The following is a 19,350-nucleotide window of genomic DNA, read 5'->3' as shown; positions in this document are numbered from 1 at the left end:
ATTTTTAAGATATCCTACCATACTAATTATAAACAAAGTTGGACCTTAGCTGACCTATGAAAATAAGCTTTCTATTTTGGTTTGTAGCACAATAAGATCGATTTATGGATTGACATGTACTAAATTACTGCTGTATCATAAATAGAAGGACGCTTCAAAATCGTCCTATTAAAAGGCATCTTATTATAAGCGATTTTTAGAATCATCCTATTATAAGATAATCCATATAGGCACTTTATGATAGGATGATTCATATTGTATCATCCATCTATTTTTCAGTTGACAGTAGGAGTGGTGTGTAGTATAGAAAGATAATTTTATTTTAAACAGTATTTTAATAAATAAGTTTTTAAAAAATATTATTTTAATAATTTTTTAAAAAATCAATATTATTTCCATAAAAAATCGCCGAGTCGGGGCTCGGGCCTTATCTTTTGGCCCTCGTGCCTAATGAGTCTACGCTACTCTTCTTCCAGATTCCCAACTACCTCACGCCACCGGCGCTTTTAAGACCAGACATTCCCCCAGGCTCTCTGCTCTTGTCTCACTCCCTCGACGCTTCCACTAGCTTAGCCTGACTCCATTATCCATATTTCGTATAGGTATGTCGATGACTTTTTTTTTTTTTTTTTGAGTGTGAAATTGATATAACGGCTTCAAGCCTGATTAGGGTTTCGGCTTTTTTTTTTTTTTAATTGCAGCATAGATGCAGGATCCAACGACCTTCATCTCGTAAACGAGAAGCTCATCAGCCTTCCATCTTGGGAGACGGTTGTCTATATATATAGAAGTAGAAGCGTTGGAGTCGGAATAAAGGATTGTCTTCGAGTTGCAACGGTTTTCTTTTCTCTTGTAGTGCGAGGGGGGCTTCGCTTTGGTGAGCTTTCCTGATGCCTTCCGATTTTGGCCGGAGAGTTCTCCTCCAAATCTTTTTAGTTCCCGCAAATCTGAACTATATTCTGGTACTTGTTTTGTGTATGTATATGCGTTCGACTTGAACCCATTTGTTCATGGAATTTGGCGGGCAGAAGTTGATTCCATGTGCGAGCTTAGTACCATGCTTCCCAGAAAACCAGATTTATATATAATTTGCATTCGGATTTTGGGTATATTTTACCATGAATTCGTTATTAGAGATGTAATTAGGGGAGACGGCTGGATGAAAAATGATACATCAAGTTGCCATTTATACATCATTTGAAGATTTGAGCTGAATTTATCTAGTTACCTCATTCTTTAGTTTTATATAATTGGACATGTTTAAATTCTATGGGTTGTGTTAGATTATAATGAGAACAACTGGATGCAGGTTATCGTTATAATTTCCTTTTGAAAGTAATATTAGGTTTAATAGTTCGGTTAATTATGGATTTTCCAATAGGTATTTTTGGACATATGGGTGTTAGAACTTTCTTGATCCATATTGTGCATGTTCTTAGAAATACTTACGAAGTTATAAGTCGAGCTGTAAGTTGGTGTACTCTGTGTCACCATAAATCTTGAGTTTGATTGGAATTCTTCTTTGCACTTCATAAATTCTACTTTGTAACTCGAGCAGGTATGTAAACTATTCTCAACTATAGCCTTTTCAAGTCATTATTTCATTTTATTATACCCAAAAACCTCTAGGATGTACTGCCTCTAATGTCTTTGTTGTATGAAAATTTGGAATTTGTATTATGAGTTGGTTGGTTATAACGTACAAGATTGTCTGGAATGATCATACGTGGTTTCATGGATCCTGCCGATCAAAAGATCCAGTACAATTCAAAAATTGTCCATGGATATTCTTGAAAGAGTTTGCTTTCTTCTTGATCTCATTTGAAAGATTAAGCTGTACAGGCTACATGAATAGATCATGTTTCATTTCTTTAGGCTGCACATGAACTGGTTTAAACTGATTTTGGTTTTCTTAAGCTTGGCACTCTTTAAATGATGTATAAATGGTGGTCCTTTCCAGATGTAGCCAGTCTTATGGTTGTGTTTAGCCTGGCAGGCTTCTTTCAGTGCCAGCACTTGCAACTGATTGACTAGTAATAAATATGGGAAGCCAAATGCCTACTTGATGCTAGAATATGAAGCAGCTCCTTCTGGTTAACATAATTATTTGATAGTTCAAGGACAACTATCAATAGATATGCTGTGCCAATGATTTGAGAACATGACATGTTATAGTCTTTCTGTCATGATAAATTACACAAGTTTACAGATGCATTTTTTGTTTTAATTTAATTAATTTCTAGGTATTTTCTCCTCTTAAGTTATGTGCTAAGTGGGTTTTCTTTCCTTCTTACTCTCCAGCAGCTAAATATGATTTGGCATATCTGAGTTGATCGGAGGGGTCTTTTTCTCAGTACCAATGGAGCTATTTCTTCTTTCCTACAGCTATGCTCATACTGCATTTGCAAGAATTTGGTTTTGGCTTCTGCTAGTACTCTTTTTTCACAACTGCAGGGGAACTCTCTCAGATTCAACATACTTGATTGGGGTTGGGAGCTATGACATAACAGGACCTGCAGCTGATGTCAACATGATGGGGTATGCTAATGCCGAGCAGACTGCATCTGGAATTCATTTCCGGCTAAAGGCCCGCTCATTCATTGTTGCTGAGCCTGAGGGGAACCGTGTGGTGTTTGTGAATCTTGATGCTTGCATGGCATCCCAACTTGTTACCATCAAAGTGATTGAAAGACTCAAGTCAAGGTAGCGATGAGTCACAAAACTTTCTTTTGCTGTTATTCTCAAGTCCTATTCAACTACCCAGTGATGCTGCTCTTAAGTTTGATTATCTAGACCTTGCGCTATGAGTCAGTCTCTAATGAGGGTCTTTACACATTAAGTAATCATACTCAGAGCTAAAAATGCTGCATAAATTTGCAAAACTCAAGACAAATGGGGACACAGTATGTATGAGGAAGCTTAGGGGTTGCACTGATTGATGAATGGGTGATGAGGCACTGACTTAAATGTTGGTTTGTGTCCAGTGAAGGTAACTGGGCTCCTTATAAGATGTCTCAGTTTTGTGCAGATGGGCCAGAAAAGAAGGGGAGAAGTTGAAAAAGAATATGAATAAAGAATTCTTTAAAAAAAAAAAATTAATTGGGATGTTTGACGAAGTATGATTCATGGTTTTTTTGGTTCCAAGTAAATGGGATAAAAACTGTTATTTATAGCTATATGAACCTTGCTCTAGTTTAGAATGGAACCATCCATGGGATTCTACACTGTGTAAAAGCTTCTGGGTATCACTACAGGCATATTGTGCATTGCGAGCTTTTCATTCTGAACATTCAAACAAATGGTTAACTGTGGATCTGTTACTTTGTCCATGAAAACTAAGTGCTAGCAATTTATTTAGAAATGCACGATTTGCATCTTGGCTAGTATAGATTACAGAACTTTCATGGATAGTTCAGAAAGGTTGAGTGTTGGTGCAATGGTAAAGTTGCTCATTGTGACCTGGAGGTCACATGTTTGAAATATGGAGAGGCTGCATACATCTAACCCTCTCCAGATCGAGAAATAATGAGCTGCTTTCATGGATAGTTCAGAATGTTATAATTCCTCACAGGAAATACAAACTATTATGTTCATATAGTTTATGCTACTAGGTTGATGTTATTTCTTTCTTTGAAGTTTGCTAATTGCTAATTAGTCTCTCTTGGCATCACCATATCATAAATCTTTTGTGGTTTCTTGTGATTTGTCCTCATAAGAAGACAAGAATTTCAGGTTGGTAAAGTCATATAACTTGTCACAAGCCTTAGATATTTTCATGTAATGATCCTTTTGGACATAGTCCATGAACTTCCTATTCTTTGTTGGCTAGGCCCTTCTATTATTTTATTATGGGATGATTTAGTTTTGGTTGTAAGTTGTAACTCCTCTTCATGGGACCACCACATAGGCCTTTCGCTATTTCTAATACAAGTTCTAATAGAAAAGTACTTTGGGAAGGCAATGCGTTAACTTGGGAACACATGATTAATAAATTACATTCTCTTTTGCTGATGTGTGTGTATGTGTATGGATGGATGGATTTCGATTTCTCTTTACAACTCATATCATTCAGCTTGTTTTTTCAGTTTCACAGAGATATACTTTATTAATTTAAATGGTCTCACAGACTGGCGGATCTTATTGTTTTTTACTTTGGCAGGTATGGAGGCATTTACAATGAACAAAATGTTGCCATCAGTGGCATTCATACTCATGCTGGACCTGGGGGTTATCTTCAATATATTGTGTATATTGTAACATCTCTTGGATTTGTAAGGCAATCATTTGATGTCATTGTTGATGGCATCGAGAAAAGTATTATACAAGCTCATGAAAACCTCCGACCTGGAAATATCTTTGTGAATAAAGGTAAGGTACGGGGAGGCATTCTGCATTGCAAATTGTAAAATGGACAGTTTTCCTTAGTTGTTTATTCTGTCTGGTTGGATACTGTTTATCATCTCTCTCGTTGATGTCATTTATTTTAAAATAACAGGTTTTCTTTTGTATAGTCAATTTCGAGTTAAGCATATAATTTTGTCATATGCTTGTGCTAGTGTTGTGTAAAGATTGTTAGAAACTTAGAATGGTATAACAAGCCTGGGGTTTGAAACCATCAACTTATAAAACACAAAGAGGTTCTTTGTATGGTCTTTGTTTATAAAAACTTTCATTGGCTGACTATTAAATAATATTGTATTAAAGGTTTTATTAATTACTTCAGGCTTTTTTGTGCAAGTTGTTGTGGTGGTTTTTGTTCTCATCATGGTATTCTGTACGGGCCCGAACCGGCCGGTACATCCTGTACCATAACATATCGGCGGGAACTGGTTCGGTTCAGACCGATTTTTTGATACATGGTCTGAACCGTACTGTACCGATCGGTTTGGTATGGTTTCGGCCCGAACCGCTCGAAACCAGACGGTTTAGTCCGGTTCGGTGCGGTACGGATCCGGTTCGGAACAGTTTAGTGCAGTTTTTTTTTTTTTTTTAGTGGTGGTGAGTGAATTTTTTTTTTGATTTTTTTAATGTCGGTACGGTACGATATGGTACCGTACCGAGTAGAAACCGGTATGGGTCTTGGTACTAGTTCTTGAAACCTTGGTTCTCATCATTATAATCATCATATTTATCACTATCATTCAAACATTTCATATTCCTGTATCCAATAAAGTTAATGTTGGATTGTATGCTAGTAAATAGGCTTGTCGACTAAGGTTAGATACAAAAAGATTTTGATGGTAAAGAGAGTATGATAAGTCTTTAAAATTGTATATCTAAGTGCTTGTGTTGTCTATTTTCGGCAATCTTGTTGGAATAATGTGATAGAATATCCACCACATAACATATCATGCAAATTCATTTATCTAAGCGTGTGATCATTATTTATTAGTTTAGTTTCTGCTCTGTTTTGTTAGTCTAGTGCCCCTAAGATTTGTCAACTGAAAAGGTACTAATTTAATTTTTTGCCCCCTTATAACTTATCCAAACTCAAACCTAACTAGTGGTATTCTCGGATGTATAGTTGTCTTGAAGTCCATGATACTATTTTAGTTAGTTATTTGGTGAAATATGTCCACACCATGTCCCTATAGCTTTAGTTTTTTGCTGAAAAATCTCATTTTTTTTTTTCATTATCCTGTACCTGTAACTAGCTTCAATACTTACATGATCCTTTGTTATGGAATTGGATCTTTTGATTTTCAGGAGAGCTCCTGGATGCTGGTGTCAATCGCAGTCCTAGTGCCTACCTAAATAATCCTGCTGCTGAGCGCAGCCAATACAAGTACAATGTTGATAAAGAAATGACTCTGCTGAAGTTTGTAGATGATGAATGGGGTCCAGTTGGAAGTTTTAACTGGTTTGCAACTCATGGAACTTCCATGAGTCGCACAAACTCCTTGATAAGTGGAGACAACAAAGGAGCTGCTGCACGTTTCATGGAGGACTGGGCTGAACAAAAGGGTTTTCCTAAAGGAATCAACAGCATATACCATGATGCTTTTGGGGTTGGCAGCAAACCAAAGCGAAGAGTCTCTCGCATAATTCCTCAGCCACATGAGAACTGTATGTCTGAAAATGGTTTCTGCTCGTCTAGCCATTCTTTACCTAACCTCATGTTATATTTTGGTGATAGAATTTTAGGTAGGGGGTTATTCCCCAAGATTCTCGATGTAAGTTTTTATTTGTGATGGTTCATTTATTGCAGTCAATGAGTTACAGCAACTAGCATCCTCCTTCCAGGCATCAGGTGGAAGGTTATTAGCAAGTTCTTTGAGTGTCTCACAGCGTGTCCGGAGTGATCAGGGTAACAAACCAAAATTTGTGTCTGCATTTTGTCAATCAAATTGTGGAGATGTTAGTCCCAATGTGCTTGGAACATTTTGCATAGACACTGGACTCCCTTGTGATTTCAACCACAGTACCTGCAATGGGAAAAATGAACTCTGCTATGGCCGTGGCCCAGGGTAGTATTAGTTCATTGCCTAGTTTTTTTTCTAGATTATATAATAAATTGTTGCTACAATCTTGAATGATCTGGTTTATCTGCCAGATACCCAGACGAGTTTGAAAGCACGCGCATCATCGGTGAAAGGCAATTCATCAAAGCTATGGATCTCTTCAGTGCCGCATCTGAGCAAGTAAAAGGGAAGGTTGATTATCGCCACACTTACATAGATTTCTCCCAGCTTGAGGTTAACCTTCCTTCAAGTAGGGGAGTTCAGGATGTGTCCAAACATGTCCAGCAGCGATGGGATTTTCTTTTGCTGCAGGAACCACTGATGGCCCTGGCGCATTTGATTTCAAGCAAGGGGATAATAAGGTTGGTTACAACATTTGGTCCTCATCTTTTCATGGTGAGTAATAATTGGGTATTCTACTGTTGTCTGTCTTGATGCTGTTTCAGGGTAATCCTTTCTGGAAATTAGTGAGGAACTTACTGAAAACACCAACTAAGGAGCAAATTGAATGTCAGAAGCCAAAGCCTATTTTACTTGATACCGGTGAAATGAAGCAACCATATGATTGGGCGGTGAGTAGTGTCTTAGACCTGTATTACTTCTACCTACCTAACACTTGAAAGGAAAATAGAGGCTTGCCTATAAACCTAGATGGAGCTATCTTCTTAGGTTCCCTGGAACTCGGGAAGGGTCCAAAGAGGAAGAAAGCAAGGGCTGATATGAAAAACTGCAATCATTCTTTAGGCACAAACTTGTGGATTAAATTGCTGAAATACTGTTCGAGTTGTTCCGGTGCTTTTAATTGTCTAGAAACTGCATGATTTCTATAGGCATACAGTAGAAGATGACTTTAATGAATTATCATTTGATATGTAAGACTCTTTTTCCATCCTCGTCGCATGCATTTTATTTTGAGTTGGACATGATTATAAGTTCATCCTACTAAAATGGATTTTTAAAGTAAGACCAGAGTAACTAAATTTGCATCAAAAATCAACCTAGCCAACGGGCCAGGTCACTGTCACTGGTTCGGCTGCCGAGTTAATCAGCCAGACTAGGTTACAATATTTTTTTTAAAAAAAATAAAATATTAAAAAGATAGATGCAATACAAGAAAAATATCGGTAACTATTGATAAATTTCCTACTTTAAATAATACTCTTCCAAACCACATTTTGACCTACTACATTCTACAATATCTGTAAGTGCAGCATAAATAGAAAAAAATCATGATTCATTTAATTTTTTTGTAAAAAGGGTAAGAATAATTATAAATGAGGAGGAAAATATGCAGAATTTATTAATATTCCTATTTTTTAAGGATTAAAGTTTTAGATAGCCAAATAAATAAAAAATGAACTATATCTTTTTTGATTTTGTGCTAGAGGTAAAAGAATTTTTTTTCTATTTTTAAGAGAACGACTATTGGAATACTAAGCAAATAGCTTCTTTTTAAATAGCATAGATATAATTTTAGAACTTAATAAGTTATCATAGCTTAACCGCTGTATCAGTGGTTGAGAGGTTCTTAACCTTACAAGTGATAAGCAATTCGAACCTCCAATCAACCGCTATTTCAAATAATCCAATTAAACTCGTATTTAAACCGCCCAAGTCACTGGTTCTCTAAAACCAGCTGATTCGGTCTGGTTCTTATGGGGTTACTTGCATGTCTGGTCCAGTTCACTAGTTTAAACTGCCAGGGTCGCTGATTTTTTTGAAAACCAGCTGCTTCAAATCCGGTTCGTACCAGCTTATTTGCATTTTGAGCCCTATTAAGATACTGGACCAGATAGGGAGCTGGTTCACCTGTTTTTGGCCCAACAGGCCGATTTGTTTAGGTTTAATAACTATGAAAAACCATCTTAGCGGATTGGTGATGCTTTATGATTGTTATTTTAATGGATCAGTGATGCATCAAAGTGGTGAACTACATGCACTTCTCACAACTGGGATCTCTAACTGTGTTTTAGTGCGTTCACATTTTTTTCACATGGCTGAACTATGCATTTATCTTGCACTAGCTTGTCTTTTGTGCTGCTCATAGAATAAGTACCTCTCCTTTTTGCTGCATACATCTGATTGCTTTTTCATTTCGCCCTTCAGCCTTCGATACTTCCAATCCAGATAATCCGAATAGGACAAGTGGTCATCCTCTGTGTACCTGGAGGTATATGTGTTTGCTTTTTTTTTCATTTCAGTGTGCTAATATAAAGATGGTCAATGCAGAACATTTTAATTATTTATTGAGCAAAATAAAATTTCTTTCTTTCCTGTAAATTCTTCATTTCTTTCTGTTAGATTGTCTCTTCAATTTATTGTTCTTTTGCTCTATATTTGTTGATCAGGTTGATTTGTACAACGGCTCTTAATTTTTTTACACTGTTTCTTTTTGAAGAATTCACAACAATGGCTGGGAGGCGTCTCCGAGATGCGGTGCAAACAGTACTTACTAGTGGTGGCGCTGGTGAATTTGGTAGCAATATTCACATTGTTATTGCTGGGTTGTCGAACACATACTCTCAATATGTGACCACCTTTGAGGAATACCAGATCCAAAGATATGAGGTTTGTAGTTTTGGTCCATCATAACATTGATTTTACAGATTTTTTAGGTCTTCTATGAATCAACTATTTGTTGCTAATAAATCCTTGCATCCAAATTAACGTGCCTTGTTCATGCCAACATCCAAGCAACAAATCTATTTGGACGCATAAAATGTGAAATTGCCAGCTTAGGTTCTGTCAATACATGATAGGAGTATGCTTTCAGATATATTGAGAAGCATGTTGCTAGCCGTATCTTCCCACTAGTTTGACTTGAAATGGGGATATTGAAAGGCATTAATTGGTGAGGTACACATTCATGTGTGTTATATTCCTTTATCTTGTATGCACACATACATACATGCATATATGTATGTGTTTTAGTTTATACATGCATACTTTAATTGGCTGTTACAAATCTTTATCTTTTATATGCATACATATAGTTATTCATTTGAAGCCTGTTTACTTGTTATATTGGCATATTTGTTGCTGATGCTTAACCCCATCAATTTTGAATTTCCTACGTTAATCTTATGTTTACTATTGAACTGTCTAAAATATTGTTAATTCTGAACCCTATTTGGGGTTCGTGAAAGGATCATCATAGCAACTATGATCAAGAATTTAAAATTTACAGCTCTATCATTTGGATCTATCAATAAAGTAATTTTTGAGGCCCATCAGAAACAAACATCTTCAAAGAGAGAGGTCATTTCAAATGTCTTCCCTTTTGTCAATGATACCATACATTCACACATCATTCCCTCGATGCCGTGTAGCATGTTTACAACCTTATCAAGTACATTCCTAATACCTAAGAAAATGTTTTTTCTTTGTCAATAGTGACCTGATTCTATCACCTACCAGCTTTAGCATAAATTCCATTAGGTTATATGTTGCCCTCTGATCTCAAGAAGCATGTTGCAAGGTCCTGAGTTAAATTGTTTGCTTTGAGATCTCTGGCATGCTTTAAGATCCACATGGTTCTTGTCAGGGAGCATCGACATTATATGGTCCACATACATTGAGTGCCTACATTCAGGAATTCAAGAAGCTTGCTTCTGCACTTATCAGTGGTCAAAATGTCCCACCAGGCCCACAACCTCCAGATCTCCTGGACAAGCAAATCAGCTTGCTCCCTGGAGTTGTGGTGGATACAACTCCTATTGGTGTGAAGTTTGGGGATGCCAGTACTGATGTTCCTGAGAATTCTACATTCAAGCCCGGCGACATGGTGACAGCCACATTTTGGTCTGCTTGCCCTAGGAATGACCTCCTAACTGATGGTACATTTGCTCTTGTGGAGATCTTAGATGGTAGCAACACTTGGATTCCTGCCTATGATGATGATGATTTCTGTCTGCGTTTCAAATGGTCAAGGCCTTCAAAGCTTAGTTCTCGGAGCTATGCAACCATAGAGTGGTGGATCCCTGAAACAGTAATCTCGGGCATCTATAGATTAAGGCATTTTGGTGCTTCGAAGAGCTTGTTTGGGTCAATCAAACATTTCACAGGCGCTTCTCATGCCTTTGTCGTTTCTTGATGAATGATGGTTTACGGCAGAAGGTAGGAGGTACTTGGTTTTCCACAAGCACGCTTTTTATTTTTTCCAGGGTGAAATACTCTTGTTCGGTATGTTACCAATCCAAATCCAATGTTACATAGGATTAAAGATGGCTTTGGTAAACAGTTGTGAGTTATTGCTTTTCATGTAACTCCAGTTGATGGCTTTGGTATGATCGTAAGGTGGGGTTTTTTTACGGTTTGAGAAAATGGTGGTTATTCACTATCACTCAAGTTTTGATCTGGGGCCTCTCACTTGGATAATCAGATTCAAGAAAAAGGGTTTTTTTTCATGCGTTGAATACTTGGAAAATGATTATGATCTGTTATAGAGGCTGATTTACCTAAATGCAGGCATAGTTCATTGTGTGGAGTAAGTCTGCCCATCTTCACCCCTCAGGATCCTAAGATTACGTATGGTAGCTCGTAATCTATCTAGATTGCTGGCAATTAAAAATAGATTTATTAGATTACTGTATTTGATATAATTTTTGGATGGTAATGCAAATTATCTTGGCAATCGAAATTACCTTATTGTCTTAGAGGGAGGTGGTTATTTAGATTATCACTTGTTTGATAATATTGTAAAAAAATTTTGAATAAAATTATTTTTAAAAAAAAAATTATATAAAATCCATCCCTCCATCTTCCTTCCTTTATGGTTCTTATTTTTTTATTATATATAATAATATGATATAATATATTATAATATGATATATTATTATTATATTATTATTATATTTTTATTGTGACTGTATTGTATTGCAATAATATAGTATCTGATAATATATTATAATATATATTATATGAATCTTATTTCTATAATAATAAATTATGTTGTATTATATTATATTACATCATTATTATATTATTATAATATTATATTACTATATATTATTTGATTATTATTATAATATATTATATTATATTAATATCTTATATTAATATAATATAGTGTATTATATTATATTATAATAATTTATTATTATATAATCATATATTATTATATATTATATTAATATATTGTAATATATATTATATAAATATTATTCTATATAACAATTTATTAATTATATTGTTACATTATTATATTATAATATATTGTAATATATTAATATATGAATATTATAATATATTACAATAATATCTTTTATTAATATAACATAATATATAATATTCTATCTTTTATTAATATAACATAATATATAATATAATATTATTATATATAATAATATAGGATAATATATTATATTAATATATTATATTAAAATAATATAATATATTATATTATAATAGTTTATTATAATAATATAATATAATATAACAATATACTATTAAAAATATATTATATTATATTAATTATATAAATATCATTAATATTATATTACTATATATTATTATATTGTTATTATTTATATTATAATAATATATATTATATTATATTAATATCTTATATTAATATAATATAGCATATGATATAATATTATTATATATAATAATATAGTATATTATATTACATTATAATAATGTATTATTATATTATCATATAATATTATATATTGACATATATTGTAATGTATATTATATAAATATTATTCTATATAACAATATATTAACTATATTGTTATACTATTATATTATAATAAATTGTAATATATTAATATGTTAATATTATAATGTATTATAAGAATATATTTTATTAATATAACATAATATCTAATATAATATTATTAATAATAATAATATAGTATAATATATTATATTATTAAAATAAAATAAAATAATATATTATATTATATTATAATAGTTTATTATAATATCATAATGTAATATTATAATATACTATATTAAAATCTATTATATTATATTATAATAATTATGTAAATATCATTATATATAATAATATAATATAATATATTATTATTATTATTATAAGATTAAGGGGGTATTTTAGGAATTTGATTTCATATTATCGATAATCTGATTGTCATTTCAAATATGTCAATCAGGATTTTCAGTAATTTTACTACAACATTAGCTGCATGTACCAAACACAGTAATCAATATTACTGACAATTTAATGATGATAATCTATTTTGAAGGCAATCCAGATTATCTTCCATGATTGTCTGGCGATGCATCAAACGTAATCTAAGAATTTGCATATTGTCTGTGATCTAGATTTATTGGGAGCACTTGAGCATATTGCGAAGCAATCAAAAGATTTCCTGTAGCATGCCCCAAATTGATTCGTGACCCAAGTGGATCTTCCAGAACTAGCACTAGAGCAATAATTTATGCCTCTAAGAATTCATCCACCTGTTTACATCAAAAAAAAAAAAAAATCCACTTGTACACAAAAAGGCACGTTTTGTTGATCTACAGAATGAGCTGTCTTTCTTGCTGAAAATATATGTATTTCTGGAAAACTAGTTTGGGCAAGACAGGATTAAAATAAAGAGAAAAAAATGTCTCGATGCTCCGCTTCACAAAACGATTTCTTATTTTCCTGGGAAAAAGGCATCAAGAAAACCAAAAACTAAACCTGTTCGTGGCACTGGTAGAACCAACTTTCCTTCTTCTCACTAAGTTTTCAACTTGCTAATCAACTGGAAAGGTTAAATGTTCTTTCCTTTTCCTCTACGAAAAAAGATATTTATTCCCCCATGAGTCCTTTGTCGACCAAACAAAAGATGATTCATCCTAATCTAACTTTTGATTTCGTAGCCTTTTTGCCAAGTTTTTGTTAATTAAGTGATCAGATGGTACCTTTTTTTTTGTAGGGTATATGTGGATGATCACACCACTCTAATATTAGTATAATCCAAAAAGTCAGGAAACAAAAGGTCCTGTAAGATTTGCGGCTGACCTCGTCCTATCGCCAGGTCCAGCCTTTGATGTGTTTAGCAACATATGATGTAATCCAGTTTATCATGTAATTCACTTTCTAAAAGATATGTCGAACAAACACCATGATGGAGTCACGAAAGAAACTGCAGATGTTATGGAAGAGCGAATAGATCTCTAATTGCTTCGTTTCATTTCAGATTCAGTCGATAACAGTAGTAGAATTTTTTTCGATAAAAATCTTCTCATCTATAGCTCCTACGTGATGTAGATAATGTCCACCCAAATGGTTTGAAATTTAGCTTCTAGAATGGAAGGCTCAAATAGATATGAGCTCCCACTTTCAGCAACCTGGTATTTGAATTCCAAATAACATAGCCAGTACTATCTTTGCCATCCCTAACACCACCATCAAAGTTAACCTTGACAAATCTCAAAAAAGATTCCGGCTCAAATAGTACCTCTATCCATTGGTTTTTTATCTTCTCTAGTTGCATAGTCTGCCCAAATCTAACCATTTAATGATGAATTATTAAAGATAATTAATAATATAATAATTAGGAATGGATTATACTCCAATAGAGAGGGAAGGTATTTATTGTTTTCGAGTCCAAACTTAACAACACGGCACTTAAATAATTGATCCATGTCAACTTGTACAATCGAAAATACCTAGAAATCCAATACCACATATTTTGATAGCCTTTAACCTATTCATCATATAGGCACAAAAATAGTTTCATTATGATATTGTGCTAAAGTACATAATAAAATATTTAAATTTAGAATTCATCTTACAAATCATGATCTACACATATTAAATAATTTATGGACTATAAATTAATAGATTTTAATACTTAGATCAGCGCAAAATATGGTCTCACTTTATTTTAACTGTTCATTTCTATACCCAGTGGATGCATAAATTAGAGACTATCAAAATATCTGACTTTTATTTTCAAATAATTTTAATCATATAAATCATGATCAATGATGCGAATTCTTAATTTGGATGTCCTCTATTGATTCTAAATTCAAGAGCAATAGATACACTCTCCTCTCCAGAGAAGCAAGGTCTATCTTTTATAATTGTTTACTTAATAGGTTTGACAATAAGCTTTGCATGATTGCTTTCTAGTCTCTTTCATCTACCACCTCAACTTTCTCCTTAATCATTTCCTGTAACCTTGATTTAATATTAAAGGTCCATCATCAACAAACCCACCCTTGAAAGAGTTATAGGACTTTTGCTCAGTTGGAGTTGGAGAAAGGGAGTAATATAATTACCTAGACTAAATACTTGGGGGGGCTCCAGTAGTAATTATAATTTTCTCGAGAGAAGGCATCGTTTGTTTATCCATCATGCAAGAATAGGAAACGTCTTGGGCCTATGCATCTTCCAGTGGTAGATCAAGTGTCAAACTTCTCCATCAAAGAGGATCAAGTGTCAAACTAACACATCACCATCAATTTTCTCAAAAAAAAAAAAAAAAAAAAAAAAAAAAAAAAAAAAAAAACATATCACCATCAATGAAAAACATGTCAAAGTATCTTTCGACAAGCAGACCGTGCAAATGTACTTAGTTAATGGGATTTAATAGAAATAATCCAATTAACATACTGAAGCATGTCTTTCATAACATAGTTGCCATTTAGGAAAGCCAGCGTGAGAAGCAATACCAATAATGCAAGAAATATTACAGGATTTCAGAACATCTCGGTGATGCCACCTTTTGACTTCAAATGTTCCAGCTTGTACGTTTGTTGTTTATCTATCCATATGTCTTTCAAACAGTTGGAAACTTTAACTGAGCTATTGAATATAAATAGAAGATAGATATGTTCTGAGATCTTCTAATAAGAAATAGAAAATAATGGTTAAAAAAGATCCTCATGCAGAAATGTGCTTAAAGAGAAAGCAAAAGTACCACGCAAAATATATTAGAAAATATCAATATTGGTGAACTAGTTTTGGATAGATTTTTATTTATTTATTTATTTTTTAAGTTGTGATGAATTTGGTAAGTACCTTTAAGCAAATTCATGAATATTATAACAACTTCTCTTTCAGCAGTATTTATTTGCTCTTCTTTTATAAGAAAACCAAGAGAATCAATGAACTTAGAAACTTATCATAATGATTTTATCAAAAACCGTTCAGGAGAATCTTTGATTTAATTTTTTCCACTTTCCGTCTATGTCTCCCATCTCTCTTTTCTTGTCATACTCTTGATCTCTTCATAGCTCATATGTTTAATTTAGAGCCTAATAAAATTTGCAGAAGTTTCTCTCTCTCCAAATTCGGTTTCGAGAGTAGGAAACGAGTTTTCTGTTGGATTAATTTGCTTGCTACCATACGAATTCAAGTTGTTTTACCAAGAAGCTAGCGTGGTGCAATACTAGTGCATAATCATATAATCATGTGATTTATACATGTAATAATCCCCATAAAATTCTATTACGTTAGTAGGTCATGTTTTTTCTTTTTTTTCTTTTGATGAAATGAGGTAAGTGAGTCCCTTTCCTCATATATATTATAACTGAAAAAGATTAAAGGATGATGATTACATCGGAAGAGGTTAAGAGGGGGAGAAAGTTTGCAAAAACTGAAGACTAGTTCAGAGCTATTGTTAGTTATAAGTAACTAACTATAAATGTAGAAAGGTAGCAGTTAGTTTTTGGAAAGGATTTCCAAGGTTATGAGTATGTACAAAAGATAAAGCGAGACGTGGGATAATTTCTATGGGTGAGAGGAGCTCTTGAAGGAAATGGCCAACTGATCATCTTTGAAACTTTAAGTCCAATCTTCAAGGAGAGAAAAAAAATTTTTCACCATGGCAAATTGATTGAGAGCTTCACAGTGAAAGATTTTGTTATTCCTCTCCTTCCAAATGCACTATAAGGTAAGGCAACAATCGTATCAAACTCTCTCTGAAGTTGTAGATCATCATATCTTTTCCTCCATGGGACCCAGAATTCTGTGATATCACCCGGTAGGTTTGTGTGAGGGAGAACTTGTGACCCAATTACCTTTGTGAATCGATATGAGGTAAAAAGATGGTTTATGGTTTCATTGTGATCACAACAAAGTGAACATTGGCTCGGACCTTGCATTAATTCCTTTTTGTTCAGAATGTCCCAGGTCAGAATCCGGTTGTTGTAGTAGAGCCAATTGAAGATTTTACATTTTTCTGGCAGCGGAAGCTTCCAAATCATTTTTTCAAAGTATGAGAGGACCCCCCATGAATTAAAAATTTATAACAATTTGAAACAGAGAACCTGTTGGGTAAGCTCTCCAAATCCAGCGTCTTTGATCTTCATGCTCAGATCAAATCCATACGTAAGTAGGTCATGTTGGAAAATATATGTTTTTCTAATTCAACAACCTAATATATACTATTGAAAGACCGCCATGCATGCACGTCTGGTTGAGAATAACTTCATTTCTCTCTGAGAGAGAGTGAGAGATTGAGACGACACTGTCTATAGACTGTGACATTAAGTGAAAGAACTCTAGTCATGCATGCATGCATTACTTGGACGGCGAGCATACCGAACGGTAGGACCAAGGAACAACGTGAAAAGCCAAGCCAAGCCGCCCCTCTCTCTCGTTTGTCCAATGAGAAGAAAAGGAAACAAGAGAGACGCCATTCCATGGTCGTGTGACAGAAAAAAGGGTGGCTAGTTGCCCCACCTGCTTTCCTCTCATGGATGCCTTATCTTGAGCGTTACAGTCTTTTCTTTCATTCATTTAATAAATTGCTCACTAAAATAATAGGAGAGGATGGGGAATTTATTCACCTAATACCTCTTACTCAACCTAACGATGAAGAGGCAAGGTTCCTATGATTGTCACCACCTAAGACTTTTTGCCACGTCGGTAGCGTTCTAGAACCAAAAACATATCATTTACATGTGGATCAATATGGAGTTCGCATCATTCTTTTCTATAATGAAGAGTTTGTCACGTTTGTTCGTCTACTTAATTTATATTGGATTCGTTATGAGAACCTTGTCAATTCGCCGCCATAATCAGCCCACGGTCTTTGTTCTCCGTTATTCTCTGATTTATGGAGAGAGAACAAAACTGAGAACATATTCGTCTTTGTTGCAATTTCGACGATGGTAAGTTGGAGAAGAATTTGCATTCTTCGTGATCTCACCATCATTGATAATTATTAATTCATGAGCGTTTTTTTTACTCCAACCAATTGCACTCGATTGAATCTTGTCAACAGTTGGAAATACTTTGTGATCATAGAGGAAGTGTGGCCAAACTAAATCAATGCACGGTTTTTAAAAGGAGTTTGACATCAAGTTCATCGCATTCGATATATCTCAACAAAACCTACCAAACGTGGAAAATGACACCATAAGATACAATGACTAAGGGACCTTTCTAGTCTTCCTTTCCAAAGGAGAGAGTTTCTTGACGTGCCTGAGGGGCTAGTATCGTGCACGTAGGCCACCTTGGCGTCACAAACATGGACTTGTTCCCATGCATTGGGAGCCACATAAGACTTCCTGCCTTGGTGGCTAGCAATGCTGTTTCAGAGGTGAAATGGGTCCCATTTTATGGTCTCCATTGGCTATATATCCTGCATGGGACGTATATATTTTGGTGTCAACCAAGTAGCTTGGCAGAATACGTTTACAAACTTCGACCAAAGTTTTCTCAAATTTCTATATCAAATTGCAAGTTGATAAGTTTATATATATATATATATATATATAGATACACACACGTTTATAAACTTCGATCAAAGTTCTCTCAAATTTTTATATCAAATTGCAAGTTGATATATATATATATATATATATATAGATACACACGTTTATAAACTTCGATCAAAGTTTTCTCAAATTTTTATATCAAATTGCAAGTTGATATATATATATATATATATATATATATATATATATATATATATCCACTTGCAATTTGATATTGAAATTTGAGAAAACTTTGGTCGAAGTTTATAAACGTGCATGTGGGTGTGTATGCATGTTTATAAACTTCGAACAAAATTCTCTCAAATTTCTATATCAAATTGCAGGTTGATATATATATATATATATATATATATATATATATATATATATATATATATATATATATATATATATATATATATATATATATATATATATATATATCAACCTGCAATTTGACATAGAAATTTGAGAGAATTTTGGTCGAAATTTATAAACGTGTGTGTGTATATATATATATATGCACATTTATAAATTTCGACCAAAGTTCTCTCAAATTTCTATATCAATTTGCAAGTTGATATATATATATATATATATATATATATATATATATATATATATATATATATATATATATATATATCAACTTACAATTTGATATAGAAATTTGAGAGAACTTTGGTCGAAGTTTATAAACATGTGTGTGTGTATATATATATATATTAACTTGCAATTTGATATAGAAATTTGAGAGAACTTTGGTCAAAATTTATAAACATATGTGTGTGTCTATATATATATATGCACGTTTATAAATATATATATATATATATATATATATATATATATATATATATATATATATATATATATATATATATATATATCAACTTACAATTTGATATAGAAATTTGAGAGAACTTTGGTCGAAGTTTATAAACATGTGTGTGCGTATATATATATATTAACTTGCAATTTGATATAGAAATTTGAGAGAACTTTGGTCAAAATTTATAAACATGTGTGTGTGTCTATATATATATATATATATGCACGTTTATAAACTTCGATCAAAGTTCTCTCAAATTTTTATATCAAATTACAAGTTGATATATATATATATATATATATATATATATATATATATATATATATATATATTTTTTTTTTTTTTTAAGAATTTGTAACATGATGGGAGCTAGCCTTTTCTTAG

At 33.2% G+C, this 19,350-nt stretch overlaps 1 protein-coding gene across 1 annotated transcript; it reads left to right on the top strand.

Moving 5' to 3' along the window:
- The first annotated feature begins 440 nt into the window (after positions 1 to 440).
- LOC105047518 (neutral ceramidase) lies at positions 441 to 10,784 on the top strand. Its single transcript, XM_010926462.4, is given in 12 exon segments — positions 441 to 602; positions 702 to 877; positions 2,302 to 2,703; positions 4,160 to 4,368; positions 5,707 to 6,066; positions 6,209 to 6,467; positions 6,554 to 6,711; positions 6,714 to 6,823; positions 6,908 to 7,033; positions 8,568 to 8,631; positions 8,860 to 9,029; positions 10,006 to 10,784. Coding segments are annotated over 10 exon segments (2,349 nt in total). The 5' UTR covers positions 441 to 602; positions 702 to 877; positions 2,302 to 2,359; the 3' UTR covers positions 10,555 to 10,784.
- Positions 10,785 to 19,350: the final 8,566 nt, after the last annotated feature.

The sequence above is a fragment of the Elaeis guineensis genome, chromosome 6 (assembly GCF_000442705.2).
Source record: "Elaeis guineensis isolate ETL-2024a chromosome 6, EG11, whole genome shotgun sequence".
NCBI classification, from domain to species: Eukaryota; Viridiplantae; Streptophyta; class Magnoliopsida; order Arecales; family Arecaceae; genus Elaeis; species Elaeis guineensis.
This window is presented reverse-complemented; position numbering and strand designations above follow the sequence as displayed.